This window comes from Bacillus rossius, chromosome 6 (assembly GCF_032445375.1).
Source record: "Bacillus rossius redtenbacheri isolate Brsri chromosome 6, Brsri_v3, whole genome shotgun sequence".
NCBI classification, from domain to species: domain Eukaryota; kingdom Metazoa; phylum Arthropoda; class Insecta; order Phasmatodea; family Bacillidae; genus Bacillus; species Bacillus rossius.
Genome location: NC_086334.1, coordinates 45,512,881 through 45,533,455, shown reverse-complemented (window position 1 = coordinate 45,533,455; position 20,575 = coordinate 45,512,881). Strand labels below are relative to the sequence as shown.

The 20,575-nt window shown below is 37.9% G+C and overlaps 1 protein-coding gene across 3 annotated transcripts in view; it reads right to left on the bottom strand.

Moving 5' to 3' along the window:
* Positions 1-20,575, bottom strand: part of LOC134533123 (synaptic vesicle glycoprotein 2B-like) — a 79,811-nt gene that overhangs the window by 8,159 nt on the left and 51,077 nt on the right. For all 3 annotated transcript variants that reach the window (XM_063370394.1, XM_063370396.1, XM_063370395.1), the window contains 3 exons: positions 16,433-16,620; positions 8,879-9,074; positions 6,542-6,656 (listed from right to left, as the gene is read on the bottom strand). In XM_063370394.1, the coding sequence (XP_063226464.1) occupies positions 6,542-6,656; positions 8,879-9,074; positions 16,433-16,620 (499 nt within the window). The remainder of the gene's footprint in view (positions 1-6,541; positions 6,657-8,878; positions 9,075-16,432; positions 16,621-20,575) is intronic.

Sequence of the window (20,575 nt, the reverse complement as noted above, 5' to 3'; positions counted from 1 at the left end):
CAAGAACGTGGGTGGATGGACATTACGCTCGTTGAAGAATGGGTAAAGTTAGTGTGGTGCAGACGTCCTGGGGCACTTCTGAACGTTCCCAGCATGCTCGTGCTAGACAGTTTTCGCGCGCACACGTCGGAAAGTGTGAAATCTGCCTTAAAAAGGCAGAAAACGGATCTTGCAATCATTCCCGGTGGATTGACGTCCCTTCTGCAACCCCTCGATGTCTGTGTAAACAGGCCTTTCAAGGCAACTTTGAAACGCCTGTACACAGAGTGGATGGCAAGTGCGGAGCATCAGTTGACACCAACGGGCCGCATTAAGCGACCTGACGTAGATGTTATCTGCAAGTGGGTGAAAACAGCGTGGGACAACATACCCGCAGAGCTTGTTGTCAACAGCTTTAAGAAGTGTGGGATTTCCAACTCACTTGATGGGAAAGAAGACGACGCAGTCTGGAACGACAATGACTCTTCTGATGACAGCATGATAGATGATCTTAGTGACGGCAGTGTAAGTAGGCCCTATTTTTACTTGCAGTTGTTTTCTTTTGTGGCAGGTTTTATGAATGAGTTTGTTAACACTACGATCTTTATTTTTCTTTGCAGGATGTTGAAACGGACTGAACAGTTGACGATCGTTTTTATTGCATACCAACATTTTAAAATTTATTTCACCAAATTGACGTCTGTTGTTTTAGCAATTGAATATTACTGGTTTTTTCTTAATATTCCATGCATTTATGTTAATAAATTTTATGTTAATAAAATTCTGTGTTTACTTTGTTGTTACAATGACAGACTCTTTTTCCCTATTTATGCTGGCACATGTAAATGACATTATAGTGAAAAAAAAATTTTTCCTGGAGAGTGTGTTGAAAATTAGGGGTGCGGGTCATACATGGGGGCGGGTGGTACATGGGTAAATACGGTACATCTTCAGTTTCTACTGATGTACGTAACAACAAGAAAATTACACTGCACCGTCTCAACCAATGTCCATGGAATTTATTCTTGTGGAGTTCTTCATAACAAAAACAATGTGAAAGTAATAATACAGGTTGAAGAGCTGCTTCATCACATACAACCCTTACACATGCACCTACATGCGATAAACAGGACATGCGGATGGTGGCACTAGGAGTTAAAATGAATAAACAAATGCATAGACAACAGAATACATTAACCAAAGATCAAGATCAAATTTTAAAAAAAAGTTAAAAAAGCCTCCATAACAAATCAACTAAGGGGGATTAGGCTGTCATCTTGGAATTTTCCATCTTTTGCTATAAATTATCAGTTTTTAATTATTTATCCCAATTTTTTGGCATGTCAAGGCATAAATCATATCCCCCAGATCTTCCATATCTTGTTAAAACCACATTTTTACTAACAGGCTCTAGTCTGTAAGCCAGAGACTAAATAACTTATTATTTCACGCAGGCGACTACAACTATCATGAGATCACACCAGTTTACAAGTTTTGACTTCAAAAAGTATCCATAGCTAAGTCCTATGCCATTTTTTGACCAAAAATTTTTAGCATGGAAGTATTATTGCAAGCGGCATCAAAATATTTTAAATTGCAAGATTTTGAGACACCGTTTAACAGCAGTTTGTGCTGACAATGCTGTGATACAGCCAAGTTACACGCTACTGAATTAACTTCAAAGTATCAGTTCAACCCAGTGAATTAGTATAAATTAAACCTTTGACTGAATTTTTGATAGCATATTGCACTACCAATTTTATGTTAAATTTAGCATTACAATTTTTGTTTAATCTGAAAAAGCATGGGGAAAAAAATTTTTTTTGTACAAAACTGAAATAGAGGGTTATTTGTAGGTATTTGTATATATGGATACTAGCTGAAGTACCTGGTGTTGCCCAGGCTAAATACAACATTATATAAGGAACATAACTACAGAGTTTCAAGACTGTATGACATACACTTGAAGAACAGGTAATTTTGTTTTTTCAAGTCCCATTGATTGCTCAATTTCAGTGCATAAGGCTACGCATCAGCAAAAATGGGACACCAATCTTCATCTCTATTTTGTGGGAAGGTAAGTAACCCTTAGGCAAGATGTGAGGACGCACCAAATGATGATGCATTACAAATTATAGGCAACACTATCTATTGACAAAGTTTTAAACTGAACTGTAATAGCGCCTTTAGTTCACTGACGGCTGCAAGCTTCACTAAGTGAATGGGTTTTCCCACGGAGAAGGGTAGGAAATCGCCAGACCTTACTATATGACAGTGTGGTGGACATAGGGAAATGACACAAACTCACTATTTGTGTATCTATGACCCACCTCCTATGATTTTCTGATATAAAACTGAATTCATCCCCTTTTCACTCCCTTAGGGATTGGAATTCCATAATTATATGTAGTCTATGTCACTCTCCGGCCCACAAACTATCTATATCCAAAAAATCATGTTGATCCGTTGCTTCGTAGATGCGTGAAAGAAGGACAAATAGACAAACACACTTTCACATTTATAATATTAGTAGGGATTTATTTTACAAACATTTAGAAAGTAAATATTACGTTTTAAATAAGTTACATTAAAATTTCAAACTTTACAATTGATGCTACTTATGTACAATGCAACTATGAAATTCATTACTATGTACTCAGGCTAAATATTTCCTGCAATAATAGTATTAATATGTACAATAGAAGGTCTTTAATCAGCATTCTTTGATTTCGCACATTTTGAAATCTGGAACCAATCAAGTCCCTCACGTTCTGATTTTCTCAGGTGAATTCTGGATGTTGATCTTGATAGCCAGTCACATTATTGTACTGCCGGCATTTTACATTTTTTCAGTTTATCCTAAAGTAGGTACATTTCACTACAGTGTTGTTTTCCAGTGGGTTAAATTTCACGGGTACATTTACGCAATGATTTTTTGAACAAAAGAAATGCTCATCTGCATTTATTCTTTTAATTGATCAACTTATTACAACTTGTTTTAAATACCATTATAATAATAATACAGCAGAATCCCGCCGATGCGACCCCCCTCTGATTCATCCATTCCGTTTATACAACCGTTTTTTGAGAAAACGTAAGAAATTTGAGCAGAGAAAGTCGAAAATTTGAGTAAAATCGGCTGAAAAACAAGTCTGTTACACATTGTTGGGCTCTGTGTGTTCACATTTATCTTGGCGAGCGGCGAGCGCTGTACTGTAAGCAGGCAGGCATACAAAAGACGGGTAAAAATAGATACCACCCCTCTTAGACTGTCCACGCTAGCTTTGAATATATATACTGTATAGAAGTCGCGAGTGGATAGGATTTACTCTACGTTTTTCAGAAGCGTATAATGAGCAGCTTGGGAACTTCACCGCTGCAGTGCCCTGCCGTAACGCCCTGTATAGTCTTAGTTGTTATTTATACGTTAGAGTGCAGCTCTGTCGCCCGCTGTCATTCCCCGCACCCCTCACCCATCATTCACTGCAGCTCAACGTCGTTCAACGGGAGGGGGAAGGGGTGTCTGAAGAGTTGGACACTTGTCCGCTAGGGACCACCACAAGTCGATGCCCTAGAGATGGTGGCGATTGCGGCGGTGAATTAACCAACTACCTCAAAACCGTATTAGAAAGTTTAACCTGGGCTGGCGACTTCTATACAGTATATATATTCAAAGACGCTAGCCAATACTGGTAAACTGCGCGCATCACCTGATAGCATCTACGCGTGCGTCTATTGCCGTCCCGGTCCCGTTTGACGATTGTGACTCGTTTTTGAATTTACACGGACTCGTGGATTCGTGAAAATGAGTATAAAGCGAGCCAGTTTGTCGCTAATGAAAAATTATGAGATTATCCAGCAAGTGGATAAGAAGACAATTTCCAAGACGAAGAGAAGATAGCACAGCAATATGGCATTCCGAAGTCTACTCTCTTCACGATTCTTAAAAAGAGAGAAATTATAAATGCAGTACAGAAGGAAGGCAGCAATTTGCAATTGAAAATTTTGAGGGGCGCAACGTACACTAGAGTCTCGTTATAGCGAGGTGTCACGGTTCCGGGTTTGATCCTCGCTATAACCGTGTCCTCGCTATAACCGAATTGGACAAATTTTGGCCCACAAAAAATAAAAATTAACCGAAAATAGCATAAAAATTGTGTTTAAACCTGTATAACTGGAAAATAACAGGTTATATTAACGAAATCTTAATTTCTGTGAGCAGATGTGTGAATTCTCTTTAAAACGATACCCCATAAGTACGGATGCGATCACCGATTGCGTCAAAATAACCAGAATACCCTACCACGCCACGTAAGTATAGCATCTCAGCCCGCGGCCGACGCAGCATTGTCCTGCTATCTATTGCCGACGCGGGCTGTCTGCTGGCGGCCATGTTGGTTCGGGATGTTGTAAACAGGTGGTGCTAGTGTAGCGCGACGATTTAATTCCTTAAAAAATAGCAGGAGTGCGGCTGCGGCAACGCACGTACGCCTCAAACGAAATAGTCGCTGGAAAACTATACTTTTTCATTTAAAGAAACCTGTCAACTTTTTTAGAAAATAAATTTGGGATTAAACTCAAACCATCACCACCCCTTTCCCGGACAAATACCCCAACAACTGACCGAAACAAAAGTTACAAGAAAACTGTCCTAGCGATTCGGAAATAAATACGGTAGTGCCTACTAGAGGTGTAAGAGTAACGAAAAAATGCGTACCCGTATGTATTCGTTACTATAACAATTAGTACTCGCTACTATCGTTACGTTACTCGTTACTTCTGATACCGCATAATTTGCTATGTTATGTTGCAGCAACGAATCCAGTCGTATTGCGTACGCGTACAGTATGACGTCGCGTAAATAATAATAAATAGAATGTAAACAATTAATAGTTTTTGTTAACCAAGAAACAATTAAATCTCATTAGAGCGGCTTTTTAATATTATCTCTTTTAAGATAACAACAAAAAAAACGTGAAAATATACGCGATTATAAAAACAAAAACATACATATTTCTAATTTGTAAAAATTACGTTGTTTCTGTTCCAATATCAAACTTTGTCTACACACGGTACAGATAACTAACGGAAGTTTGATAAAATAAAGAAAGGACGGGATTCTATTTTTAAAGCCACGCACTTAGGTGGCGACTGCACGGCTGAAGAATGTGACAGGCGTCAACGGCAAGATGTCTAGTGGCGAGCGAGAGGGGTGGAGATAAAGCAGACAAATAACAAAAGCGCGCTTCAAGCTCTCACGCCGTAAATTCCTCACAAATACCTCGTTATAGCCGTGTTCTCGCTATTACCGTGCTCGCTATAACGAGATTCTACTGTATTAGGTGCTTCAAGTGTGCGTGAGAGATAAGATAAAGAAGGTGAAGACGGGAGACCTGCCAGCCAATATATTTGTGGGAGGGGGAGACAGAGATAAAAGAGAGCGAGCCCTGCAGTAAGCGGAAGTGGTCAAGGTCGGCATTTACCGTCACGCTCTCGCTAGCTAACGATGCTGCTGGTCGCCAGCCTCACACACACACGCGCACGCTCACACGCACATACGCGCGCGCGCGCCGTAGCCAGGCAGTGGCGACTGGCGAGTAGATGCGTGCGGCGCAGCCAGCAGTTCTGCTCTCCTTCCCCTCATTTACCCGTACACACGTGTTTTTTTTTTTTTTTTTTTTTTTTTACGCTGTGAAGGGACGTGGAAAAGATAATTGCTTGAGCTGTCAAAATAAACATCGCTGATGGCAAGGGCGGGAACGCATCCTGTCGGTCTGTCGCTGTGATTATCTACTCCAAAAACATTTCAGGATAGTATTGTTCTTATATCTTTCGTTTATAGCAGAATGTTTTCTACCTGATCCACACAAGTTCCTTCGCCACGTTTTGAACGAAAATAACAACCAGCCGGCTAGCATAGCCGAACTCGCGTGACGTGAATTCTCTTAGCGTGAGTATCTATCGGAACCCATTGTTCGGGGTATGCGAGTCCGAGGTGTAATATGAATTTAAAAAGTTGTATTTTTTACACCATAGACTAATTGAATATGAAATCTATGCGAACAAAGGCGATTTTTTATGTATTTGGATATATTTGGTGGGAGGGGAGGGGGATTGGCCCGAATTATCTATTGCGACCGTTCCGTTTATAAGTCCGTTTTTCCGGAAACCGTGAGGGGTCGCATCAGCGGGATTCTACTGTATTATTTTTTTGTATTTCAATTGAAACTATGTTGACATTTGAAAATCCAGCAAGATCGCGTGGTCTTGAATGAGCGGGATTAAAGACAATTCATTTTAGCATACAACTATATTTAATTTCCAATGTCTCTTAAATACTGTTCCACATCATTAAATGTTGATTTTATAATTTACTGAATATGGCATGATAAACGAATAAATAATCTCACAAAACTATATTGACTAAATAGTACATATATAGCAATGAACTTGAACAACTTGTGGTGAAACGGCTGTATTTCTTAGACAAATTGCAACATGTGCAGTTATGTTCATGTAAGTCTGGGAGACAACACACTAAGTATTGAGATGTTATACTTACTAAGCATCCTCTTCCTTCCCATTGCATTTATAATACTGCCAGCAAATAAGTAGAATACGCCAGTCACACCTCCAACTATCACAGAGTTCAGGTACATGGTGCTTTTAACAACATTCTGTAAGCAGAACAGTCTCTACTAGTTTTACAGCAAAAGCAATAAACTAATATAGTCTATGTTTACAGAAAGTTAAGAATAACTAAACAAATATTAACATTTCTCTCATAAAATGCAAATGAAATTGGCTGTCTATATCAATATAAAACAATATAATAAACTGCAAATTAACATTGGTAATATTGTCGCCAAAAGAATATACTCTACAATATCATTTAATGAGACATGTTTTCAAGTGACTGATCTTCAATATTTAAATCAAAATTGATTGTAAATTTGCAAACAGTAATGTAAATTCAGTTTACCTTTCAAATGATATTCAAGAGGCAACTTTAAAGATTGCAGTTTGAAATCTGCATTTATGATGCACTTGTCTGAAATGCCTCATCCAAATCATGACACACTAGTTAAAACTTGGTCATGTGTAGAATGTCTAATGACGTGGAAGTGTACTGCAAAATACACATTTGCCACAAGATCAGGGAGCATCGGACATCTGACTGAATGCTACTTTTTAGTTCAAACCACACCGAATACAAACATCATGGTATTTGGTGAAACAAATAATGATATTCAATAAAAATGGAAAGAATTTTTTTATATATTTTAACAATTTTGTGATTTTGTGACATGGTAATAGATATTTCATGTTAACAGTTATGAATATTAAAAACCACCATAAAAAGTATTCATTAAAATTTTTAAGGAAATTTTTATGGTGGTAGCAAATTGCTGATAATTTTTATTATTTTCAACTTATCAAAAAAAATTTGAAACTGCAGATGGTCCCACCGTCTGAACTATAGCCATCCTGTTGTTAACTGTGAACTTTTTGAAATAAAATATAGCTAATTACATCAAGCTCTTTAATATTTTTTATCTTGGTACTTAGAAATTTATTGTATTATAAAAATTACCACTTAAAAGACGATAGTGATGCCAGGTGTTGTGCAACAACTGCACTACACTTTGAATGCAATCCAGTATCTGTATAAGCATGGGCAGAGATCCCGGGGTAGGGGGTGAGAGGAAGTGAGACCCCCCCCCCCCTCCTGGAATCAAGAAGCCCCTCAGTGCCTGCACTTGCAAAAGTGTGAATGTGAAACGGGTTTGATGTCAATACTATGTCATATGGAAAACTTTCTGTATATTTTAAAGTTTTCTGCTTATTGCATGCATGTAGGCCAATATATGGGCAGTGTACAGCATACAAGCACCGTATCAGAGATGACGTGTTGGTTAACCCCATGTGTAAAACTCTTGGACCATGGCCCCCCCCCCCCCCTAGAAATTTCCACAACCCCCCCCCCCCCCTTGCGAGTACTACAGATTTGCGCTCCTGTGTGTAAGTATATAAAATACAACTGAATATGAATAATAAATTATTTGTCTTGAAAAAATTGAAATATATATATTTGCACATGCTTAATGACCAGCTGTGGTTGGAACTTAAGCATGTGGTCAAGCATATTAACGACTAGAAAAACAGGAATCAAAGGATTAATGATTGTGGGAAATCAAACTCAAAAAACAAACAAGAAATAGTTATCTATGAATAGAAAACTGTAATTTGGTGGAGTACATACAAAATTGGCACAATACTTATACACAGAAAGTATGTGTCAATAGATGTTTTTGATGAACACAAAAATCACATATCCAATATTATAATTAGAACATGTTTGTGGTAGTTACATGATTGGGGCTCAGATAACCGAAGCATTTCAGTCGTTTTGCAATGGTGAAGAGTTCTTGATGTGCAATCAATGCTGCCAGGACTAAAATAATATATGCAAATTACAATGGGGTGACAACATAAATAAGACCTTTGACAAAAAAAAATTTGGTATTTATCTAATGGTAGGATAATGTAAAAATATTTTTTTTTTCTTGCAGCCTAAACCAGGTCCTATCAAACTAATATTTGTTAATCTTACACCGAAGGAGTGTAAGAGATACTATGGTGACTCTTTCTTTTGAAAATGGTTGATGCAGAGTTAAAATTTTATAGAAAATTAAATTTGATTTTAAGACAACATAATTCTTGCAATTTCTATCAGACAATTTTATAAGAAAAAAAAACTATGATTGAAAAGTTATTTATGTTACTAGGTAATTTTTTTTTAGCAAATCTTACCTTTTCATGAGAACATTAATTTTTTTTTTTTGCCAACCAAGCAGACAAACTGGACACAATACTTTATAAAATGAGGTGCACGTACCACGGTGCAGGTCTCCAAATCTTCAAATGCAACTGCACTCTGGTTCAGTTTGCTTCTCTCCAGTTGCTTGGAGAAGGCCAGCATCTCGCAGAGTGAGTAGCCGTCCAACGAGCTGTCAGCAGCATCTTCCTGCAGCTTGGCAAAGTCCTCCATTATGAAGAACAGCTGCGGCATCCACAGACGAATTGTGTTCATGCTGCCATCAAAACACAACACACAATCACAAACATAAAGAGTGTAAGACTGCTTATGACACATTTATCATCTGTTTAAAAACTGCTCATGCAAATATAGAAGAAATCAATCTAAATTACAAATTATAACAATCAAGATCCACCTCATTGGCATTAATATAAAAAAAAAATATTTATAATGTAACAAACATGGCAACTAGAACAAATTTTATACATAACTGAAAACTTTAAATTTTGATATTTTGAAATTGCGACTCTGTAGGGACAGACAAGGAAATAAAGCAGAGTAACCAATGAATGCATAAGTGATTGAAGAATCTGGATGTAGAAATTAATGGCAACAATAAATTGCTATACAGATTGCAAAAAATAAAATAAAAAATAATAAAAAAAATTTCAAGTAAGGATGATGAAGTGCCACTCTGCTATTTTTCAATGTTTATCCAAGCACCATGAATATTGAAAATATTATTATTCTGAACAATTATTCTCTTAATGATAAGGATCACATTTCCTCAAATTATTTGCAATAATAGGGTCTATTTGTTGCCACTCGTAAGTTGAGTGAAACGTAACAAATCACATTACTTTCAAAAGGCCAAGAAAGGAAAAAAGAATTTGGCACTACAACTGAACCTTTTGCAGTTTTAGAAATTGCCGGGTATTTAATGATCAATATGGACTACAACCTAACAGTTGACAAAGGTGTTTCTATGCGTGGAACACACACAGATATTCTTGGAAGAAGTATAAAAAAATTTTTTATGCAACCTTTGGTGAATATGAAACAAATACTTTGGCATCAGAAAGAAGAAAAAAATGGTACATAACATTGGTTTCTGAAGCAGTTAATTTACAACAACCTAAAAGGCAAGAGATTTGTTGAATACCAACCAAAAATAAAATACATTGGTGATTCAATCAATCAGCGAGAGCGGTTAAATATTTTGTAAGCTGTGTAGAAATGAACAGCAAAAGCCAACCATGGCCAACAAGTCAGGCCAACCTCATGCATCAGCAGCATGTGGTCTGAAACACAAGCTATTTATGCGCTGAACTTACACAGCAGAAACTAGACAACATTCAGGTAAGTGAGATAATAAATGGCCAAATGTAGATTTAAGTGTAAGTGTGTTGCTAGTTGATTCAAGAGAAGAACAAGTACCTACATTTTCTTGGGACTCCCCCCAAAGATGATGGAAGCACGCAGTAGTCTAGATGTTGCAGATACAATATTTTATGGAGTATTTTTTTGAGAGAGTGCATCCTACATTTTTTAACTGTCTGAACAAATGCACAGTAGCTATTCTGATATGAAAAACACATGCATTAAGTGCCAGAACCAATTGCCTGGGTATGCGTATTCTTGCCCCACTCTTGCATGTACATTTTATTTTGTGATTCTCAAACAAATTTCCTGGTCAGCTTTGATGTGGTACTGACTGCTCTTCACCAAAGTGCCTGTCCTCAAAACCCTTCTAATTCTCCTAGCACACCAGGGAGAAGACAACCTGAGCAGACACATTGTGAAGCTCACAGAACACTGTGTTTCTTCCACTTTATTCTCCTCCAAGGGGCAGATCTACAAGAAACAGGAAGGCGCTGCCTTGAGTTCACTTCTCTCTCTCCCCTCTTAGCCAACATCTATGACCGAACTCAAGGAGAATGCAATAAATACCAGCCAGCTCAAACCCAAGCGCTGGTGCAGGTATGTAGGTGACACCTTTGTGATATGAAGCCATGGCAAAAAAAAGCTGCAAGTCTTCCTGAAACTCCTGAACAGCATCCATCCTAACATACAATTCACCTCGGAGGTAGAAGTAGACGGAAATCTGCCTTTTCCGAATGTCTTGGTCACAAGGTGGAGAGGAGAACCACATCAGCCACAATTTACAGGAAGCCAACTCAAACAGACGGGTATCTACATGTGAATTCACATCACCCACCATCTCAGAAAAGAACAGTTATTTACACTTTGGTCAACAGAGCTAGAGCTATTTGCAAAGACAAACTTGGGGAAGACATGATGAAACACTTAAAAACGACTCTTCACGCAAATGGTTACTCAAAAACAGAAATGAGGGAAGTATGAAGCCATCCCAAGAACAAAAGAATGAGCATCCCTAACTAAGCCTTGATTCCTTACATTAAAGGAATTTCAGACAAAGTGGCCAGAATTCTCAGAAAGCATGAAATATATACAATTCTCAAACCCATACACAAGACTGAGGGGTCTCGGACATCAGTAAAAGACAGGATTCCACGTTCATGAGGCAAAATGTACATAAGACAAACTGGCAGGCGTTTCATCACTAGGGTTAGAGAACATAGTTACTATAAACACAAAAACCTATGATCAGTAAGAACAGAACCCTCCATGGAAACCAGCTACAGAATTAATTTTAACCAACTTAACACCATAGCCAATATCCCCCAATACACAAAAAGATACATTCGGGAAGCATTAGAAATATTAAAAATCCTTCAAACAAAAATAGGAAGGATGGATAAGCAGAATATGGAAACTACTCTTCAGAAATCCTCAAAACCAAGCTCTACATCCAACAAATGACATATTGCCTCTGATTGGCCAAACAACCCAGTCAACCAGAAGAGAAGAGGTCACTGACTGGCAAGCAGAGAAGCCCAGCTCCGATTGGCCATTACAAACAGCCAACCAGAAGAAAGGAAAGCTCTAATTGGCCCATAGCTGCAGCCAATGAGACAACACTCCTCTCTCAGGCATAAGTATTTAAAGCCAGGAGAATCTCAAAGAACTTCCACGCAATTTACGAGGGAAAAATAAATTTATCTCTACACCTGCCATTGTTACAAATGCGGGCATTAAATATGACGCGACAGATAAAGCAAATGCTATAGCAGACATTTTTGAAAAACAATTTTCACCAAACGAGGACATAAACGAGCCTCAGTTTACTAGGACCACGACAGTAGCTGTTAATAACTATTTACAAATCGTTCCACAAGCCGAGCCGGAACTCGTAACAATTAAAGAGCTCTTAGAAGCTATTCACTCGCGACCAAAAAATAAAGCAGGCGGACCTGACGGAATAAATTTTGATACTTTAAAGAAATTATCATTTCAGGCTATACAATACTTTCTTAAAATAATAAATGCTATTTTTATTCTTAAATCCTACCCATCGTCATGGAAACTAGCTAAAGTTATCACCATTCCGAAACCGGGAAAAAATGTGTCACTACCACAAAACAGGCGACCTATTAGCCTCCTAAAAAGCATGAGTAAAATTTTCGAAAAAATTTTACTCAAACGACTTCAACACCATTCGGACGAACACGAAGTCATTCCAGATAACCAATTTGGTTTTAGAAGTGGCCACTCTACCTCTCACCCCCTAATTAAGCTCATTGAAGAGGCCACTGACGGTTTTAATTCACGAGCGAAATTTACTGTCGCAACGATGCTCGACGCGGAAAAAGCCTTCGACAAAGTTTGGATACCTGGCTTAATTCAAAAATTAATTACATTTAACTTTCCGGATACGTATATTCATCTGGTGGCCCACTATTTATGGCGACGAAAATTTTTTGTGTCAATAGAGGGGGCGAAATCATCCACTCGGGAGCTGACAGCAGGTGTGCCGCAGGGGTCCCCTCTCTCGCCCTTTTTCTATAATGTTTACACAGCCGACATCCCGCGGGAACATACCCACGTGCAATTATATGCAGACGACACTGCAATAATATATCAATCCCCGAATTTGAAGTTTGCTTTAACCAAAGTTCAGAGGCAGCTTACCTCACTCGAACAATGGTACACTCGCTGGCGCATTAAAATAAATGGAGCCAAGTCCACAACTATAATTTTAACTAAAAAATACACCGCCCCCGACCGCAAATTAAAAATTTTTAATCAAGCCATTCCATTTGTTAAATCGGCTAGATATTTAGGTTTAATTCTAGATACCAGGCTCACCTGGAAAGTTCACACCACTAAGGTGACACAGGTTGCGCGAGGCACTTTGCGCAGCCTATACTCAATGTTTAAGGCCCCCCAATTTCCTAGAAAGAAAAAAATTACAGCTGTATTTACAAATAGTTCGCCCTCAATTATTATATGCTTGCGAAATCTGGGGCTATGCAGCAAAATGCCATATCGATAAAGTACAGGTCACTCAAAATAAATTTCTTAGAGCCATTGCAGATTGCGGCTGGTACACCAGCACACTAGAAATACACCAGCTACTCAAAGTAGAGTATGTAGAGGATTATATAAAACGGCAAAACAGGTCTTTTTATGGCCAGCTCCCGGAACATGCCAATACTTATATGAATTCACTTCCGGACTACGACCCAGCTGCACAGCGACAGTTTAAAAAACCGCGACTTGCCTAAGCCAGGTTATACTAGAATCCACACATCCCATGTACACAGGGCGACTTAGCGAACATAGCAGACGTTTTCTCTCTGGCCCCGATGTGCCTGTCTACGTCCTGCGGTGCAAATAATCAACATTGGACTAGCCAATGATTGACATGCCCAGGACTCGTAAATATTGCGTCAACACTACTTTTTGGCCCAGCGGGGCTCTATTTTATTGCGTCAACACTATCTTTGGCCCAACGGGGCTCTAATTATAAACCAGCGACAACTCGACCGCAGGCCCAAATTCCTTATAATTACCAAATCTTTCCTTCCCCCACCTCCTCCACTAGTCCTTGCTAGTTGTTTTCCCCAGCCATTATTAATTAATTCATTAATGTAACTTTTCTCATTTTCTTGCTTATTTGAAATGGTCCGAAGCATGCAGGTGTAGGTTTTGACCCACGTAGAGGATCACTGCCTGTGTGTTAGGGCTGACTCCCTATGCCTGAAGGGCGAGACCCGCCTGGCAGGCTTCACCTCCAGTGCCGGCCGCGTTTCGGAAGGCATGGGATTTTGAATTGCACAAAAAAAAAAAAAAAAAAACTGGACGAGGGAGGGCATCTCTCTGCTCGAACAATAATAGAATAGGATGACATTCATTTACTAATTTCACTCTCTATTTTTCAGGTTTAGATGACAACAACCGGGGGGCTAGCTACAGCAATACTGGTTTAGCCTAACTTTGACCGAATTTATATTGGAACGCAATAGTTCGGTCCTTAAGGCTTTTACCGTATCAGTGTCACTAATCAACCTGCACTCTCTCCTACACATCGGTAAACTTACACGATGATATGCCTGCTTGGTCAGCCGGGTATGTGCGGCCTTGGAGCTATACACTACACTCACACAACGAAATTAATTAGGCCATTTTTGCGCACACTCCACACGCCTCTAAATACAGACATCACGACACTCTCAGGCATCAGTTAGCCAACTAACTGAGGGGAAAGGGTGACCTCCCCCCGCCTGACACCTACACTATTAAAAATAGAGCCAAGCAACATGCGACAGCTATTTTACTTCTTTCTGGACCGTGAGCTACCTTTAATCTTAAAATCGCACACTTCGCGCCCCGCCGTCGTTTCCAATGATTCGAACAAAGTGACGGGGTCGCACTATTTATATTGGCACCCACATAGCGAGTTATGGGAATGTAAGAGTTCCCGGTATCGCTGTCACACGCTCCCGGCCGAGCATATGAGGAAACGGCGGCAAAGAACTTCAGTAGTGATTCGAGTGCTGACAGCTGAAGAGTCAACATGTAGCTATGCAGTGTTGCCAACTTCGTGACACAGTTATATCCAAGTCACCTTTGCATAACTGTTCTACCGCAAATCGGGACTATATAGGACTTAAATAATGAGTGGAACCACTAAAGGCACAGCACCTTAAGAGGCCACTCCAGTGTTTCAGGGGCACTACGCAACCTGCGTTAACCTCATAAGATTCAATGTTATTTTAATTTTGCTTATAACTAATTAACTAATATAGATTTTGAAATGATGCTTGCTTGATATGTAAGACAACGATGCTCGTATAAAAGCCCCTTTCTTCAAAAACGTGCATAAATTATGGTTTTATACTAATCTTTACTAATATGTATAAGTGTATTGTCTAGGTTTCCTCCATTGTGTCGCTGGCTTACTGCTTCCTGCCACTTTTTTTTTTTTTTTTTTTTTACATACAAGGACCGTTGGGGTTTAAATTCAGTTTGCCCCTGCTCTCCAGATCCCAGCTCACTGACACGCACCTCATAGGCTTGTCAATTCCTTCCTCTTGATAAAGGAGGTGGGAAGAGGTGGAGAGAGAGAGAAGGGGGGGGAAGTGATTACAACTGCAGTTTTTCACGCTCAACAGAAAGCAAATAAGCCTTGGTCTGGAATGTAAAGTTCCTCCTTAACTTCACCTCTTTGGACCAAAAGGGCCCACAACCACTTTGGTGTGTGGGACTGACTTCAGCGTAGAGGGGATGTAGTAAAAAAAAAGAAAGAACCTCAGTTTAACTGCTACCCTGACAATGGTGACTGCAAGATCCACAGAAACATCTGTGAAATCTTCATCTTCCATGCAGCTGCCACCCACAAGCCAAGAAACTCCATTAAAGAAACCAACTATAATTAATCTTTCATAATCATATTCTAGTAGACCTGAATAACTACACTTCTTCACGAAATAAAATAGAGAAACAACAGAGTCAACATGCTTTATTTTGGGTATACTAGCTCTACAATTGTAATTAATAAACTTTAAAACCTCAGCACTAAGATTTACTACATTTTTCAAAAGTTTTTTTTTAATAGGTGTTAAGTTGTATAAGATATACCACTATTCTGAACTTAGTTGAACAAAATCTAAAACAAATTCAACTGGTGAACTACTTTTAATGTATTACATACCATCAGTAGAAAGATATCAAATTAAATAAACATTAGTTACTACTCTAAAAGGCCCCAATCCCCCAAAAATATTTTTGAGTAATATACTTAAGCATTAGCTCAACTGTGACACATGAGCCAATGGGCAATGATTCAACTAAACAGAAAAAATAAAATAAAGACAATAATGATATAATTTACAGAAATTTCTATCCTAGGTTTAAAAATCTCTTTCATACTAATGCTAAGATTTGTTATAAATAGCCAAGTAAGGATTTTACAATGTGGTTTAACTAGATGAAATCTTGAATTAATGAATTGTTAAGTGTTATCTTTAAACTTTTAACAGTTCCCTAATTAAAACATACTAAATATTTACTCAAATAAAAAGTAACCCTTCTGTGGTGTATAATTATTAGATATAAATTTAAATAGAGAGAACATACCAAACAGTAAGCCACTAACACATTAACCATTGGTGAAACTTACTGCAGCAAGCATCATGTGGAAATGTGTGTTCAACTAAATGACGAGCACTACTGTATGTAATCGTGAAATGTAAAACAACACACTACCTTAACAGAGCCCCAAACTGAATGGAGAAGACCAGAATTGCACTTGTGATATGAGGAAGTCTGAACAGCGGCTTCACTTGTTTCCAACCAGACGTGACAAGGGTCAGAATTTTTTCAAAAGAGTCCTGTTCTTCGAGTGTTACTTTCGAAGACTGAGTTTCAATGCGCCCAGACAACAAGGCTTTCACCTAAAAAATTTAAGTGTTCAAGTACATAGTTCTATGTGGGTTTAGTCGTGCTACATTGTAATAAATACAATGCAAATTAATCAATACACCAAATTAGTGAAGATTAAAATATAACAAATAGCTAGTTTAAAAATTCCTTAAAAAAAAAAAAAGAACCTGCTCTAACAAACAAGCAAGAAACTTTATGGAATAAAAATACTCTGGAAATGTAATGGAAAATTAAGTAACTCTTAACCAAAATTTATATTTGTAATTTATAAATTCATCAGTTTATATTGGAAACAAAAAAATGTTTCACACTTTATTCTGCTAATGCGAAAAGAAAAATCAAAGTAATCTAACTCAAGCGAACTCAAGTAATAATGGTAATAGTTATCAAAAAAATTGAGCCTAATATTTATATTTAACATGCCATAAAAATGAAGTTTACTTAGTTGAGTTTTGTCTAGCAATTTATGTAAAATAAACCAAACTAATTTTACTTAATTGTCAGTTTTCCATGTTTATTTTCTGTTTCTAAAACTTTATATCAGAATTACTTTGTAAATATTTGAAAAATATTATACATACATACAGGAAAACAAGAACTTAAAATAATACAATACCTTAAAGTAAATACATGTACCGGTATATCAAATTTTTCACAAAAAAAACCCTTAAAAATACAAATGCGTATTTAAAGAATATAAGAAATTTAAGTTGTAGGTAAATGGAATAAACGTTTCCACGTCACACTTTTTGAAACAGTTTTGCGAATGTTCGGTAGTGGTATCAATAATGAAAAATTTTAATTTCAATGAGATAATCACTTAAAGAAAGTCTTTGAAACTATAATTTTCAGCTTAAATTAATATTAGAGAGCCTAATATGCAATTTTTAGTTTAAAATAAATTATTGTACTTCTTAGGAGTCAAATATACGAGGGTTATTTTTTCAACCTCCGATCGGCTGTAATAAAAAAACGGGAATGAATTGGGAAATTATTTTAATGTCAAAAGAAACGTACATCTTTACTCTATTTTTCCACATAATCACCGTGCAGATTGAGGCATTTGTCGTACCGATGCACCAGCTTTCCAATACCCTCTGCATAAAATGATGCCTCCTGCCTATTCAGCCACGTTTTAACAGTGCTCTGCAGTTCATCATTGGTGTTGAAGCGTCGTCCTCCAAGCCACTTTTTCAACGTGGGGAAAAGGTGATAGTCACTCGGTGCCAAATCCGGACTGTAAGGAGGGTGATAAAACACTTCCCATCAAAATCTTGCAAGGAGTTGTTGTGTTACGGCGGCACTATGCGGTCGGGCGTTGTCATGAAGCAAGACAACACCAGATGTCAGCATTCCTCTCCGCGTTTTGCGTATCGACTGTCTTAGCCGTCGTAGTGTCGCGCAGTATGCAGCAGCATTGATTGTTGTCCCTGGCTCCATGAAATCAACCAGTAGCACACCTTGGTGATCCCAGAACACTGTAGCCATCTGTTTCTTGGTGCTGAATGTCCGTTTGAACTTTTTAGGCTTGTTTGGAGAATAGGTGTGCATTCACTTTTGTGATTGAAGTTTTGTTTCTTCATTATTGAAATGAGTCCATGTTTCATCACCTGTCACAATTTGAGTCAAAAAGTGTTCACCATCGTCTGCGTAACGCAGCAAAAACGACAAGGCTGATGCCATTCGCCACTCCTTGTTGATGTCAGTCAACATCTTGGGTACCCATCGGGCACAGATTTTCCTGTATACGAGATTGTCTGTAACAATGGCGTATAGGGCTGACCTTGAAATGAGCGGAAATTGTTCAGACAGTTCTGAAATCGTGAATCGAAGTCTCTCACGAACAACTGCATCAACTCTCTGAACTGTTTCATCTGTTGCTACCGACTTCCTTCCTTGGCCACCTTCATCATGAACATCAATACGGCCTTCGCGGAATTTCCGACACCACTCTCGCACAACGCCATCGCTTATAAAGTTTTCACCGTATACAACACTCATTCGGCGATGGATTTCTGCTGCAGTGTGCCCTTCTGCCTGTAAGAAATGGATAACTCCACGCAGCTCGCATTTCGCCGTACAGTTTATCATTGCAGCCATGTTGACATTCCCATAACCAAGCTTCAACTGAGGTGGAAGTTGGCCGCTCCACATGGTTGGTGGAAGGGGGTAAACACTACGAGACGTGTCGATTCGTGTACGAGCGATTAGGGTATCAATTAATGGGCATGCCATGGAGAAATGAAACTGTAATCACACTGCAGGGCACTGTTAAAACGTGGCTGAATAGGCAGGAGGCATCATTTTATACAGAGGGTATTGGAAAGCTGGTGCATCGGTACGACAAATGCCTCAATCTGCACGGTGATTATGTGGAAAAATAGAGTAAAGATGTACGTTTCTTTTGACATTAAAATAATTTCCCAATTCATTCCCGTTTTTTTATTACAGCCGATCGGGGTAAATATTTACTTGCGCGGTATTTCCGAAAAAAAAAATGTTAAAAATCCGAAAATACCTTTACTTTATGCTCTTCAACTTCCTCTTTTCATTAAAATCGGCGGAGATTAGAAATTCCAAATACTTTAGGAGATATCGAATTTTTAAATTTCTTCATATGTAGTTGAGCGGTATTTGCGAAAAAAAATGTTAAAAATCCGAAAATACCTTTATTATATGCTCTTCAAATTCCTCTTTTCATTAAAAGCGGCGGAGATTAGAAATTCCAAATACTTTAGGAGATATCGAATTTTTAAATTTCAGCACACAACCAGTGCATTCCTGTGGCGTGCGTGCACCATTGTTTCTTGTTTACGTACGAGTCTACGAGTCGAGTATCTATTTTTTTTATTGGATAATGATGTCACGTGATTGTTCGTGATAGGCCAGAATTCAAATGAACTAATACGTGATTATTTAGTTCAATTATTGTTTAAAACGGTGTATAATTACCGCCTCCAACTTAGGTGAGTTTTTAACGTTTCTAATTTTAAAGTCTTATTTGTTATTTTGATATTGTTGCGCAAGTAATAAGTAACAAAAAAATTTACGTGAGTTGTTACTGTACATCCTTTGTTACGGGTTTGTTAGGTAAGGTCAGTTACATTATAAATAATTTAAAACTAAAGAATAATTAAAATTAATTCACATTATTTTTAATATCACCTTAGTTTGAAAGTATTTATAATGTAACTGACCTGACCTAATCGACCATTTTAGTTTACTGTTCACCGTCTGTCCGGGTTTGTTTGGTCAGGTCAGTTACATTATAAATATTTTAAAACTAAACAGCCATTAAAATTAATTCACAAAATAATTTTTAATGTCGGCTTAGTTTGAAAGTATTAATAATGTAACTGACCTGACCTAATCAACCATTTTATTAATTACGCATTCACGATTCACGTATTCACGACACCCGGCAAAATAACAAAAATGGCGCCGCTCGAATGGTTCCACAGGTCTTGTATTGCAAATTAAAAAATTCGATATCTCCTAAAGTATTTGGAATTTCTTATCTCCGCCGCTTTTAATGAAAAGAGGAAGTTAAAGAGCATATGATAAAGGTATTTTCGGATTTTTAACATTTTTTTTCGCAAATACCGCTCAACTACATATGAAGAAATTTAAAAATTCGATATCTCCTAAAGTATTTGGAATTTCTTACCTCCGCCGCTTTTAATGAAAAGAGGAAGTTGAAGAGCATAAAATAAAGGTATTTTCGGATTTTTAACATTTTTTTTCGGAAATACCGCCCAAGTAAATATTTACCCCGATCGGAGGTTGAAAAAAAAATAACCCTCGTATCAATCTCAGAAATATACTGAATACATAAATTACACACTAAATACTTAAATGGTAATCTTCATATACATCCAGTAGTATCGGATGACTCTATATAACATTATAAACTATGAAAGTAAGGCAATCTCGAACATAAGAGGACTTTGAACCACATATGCACCA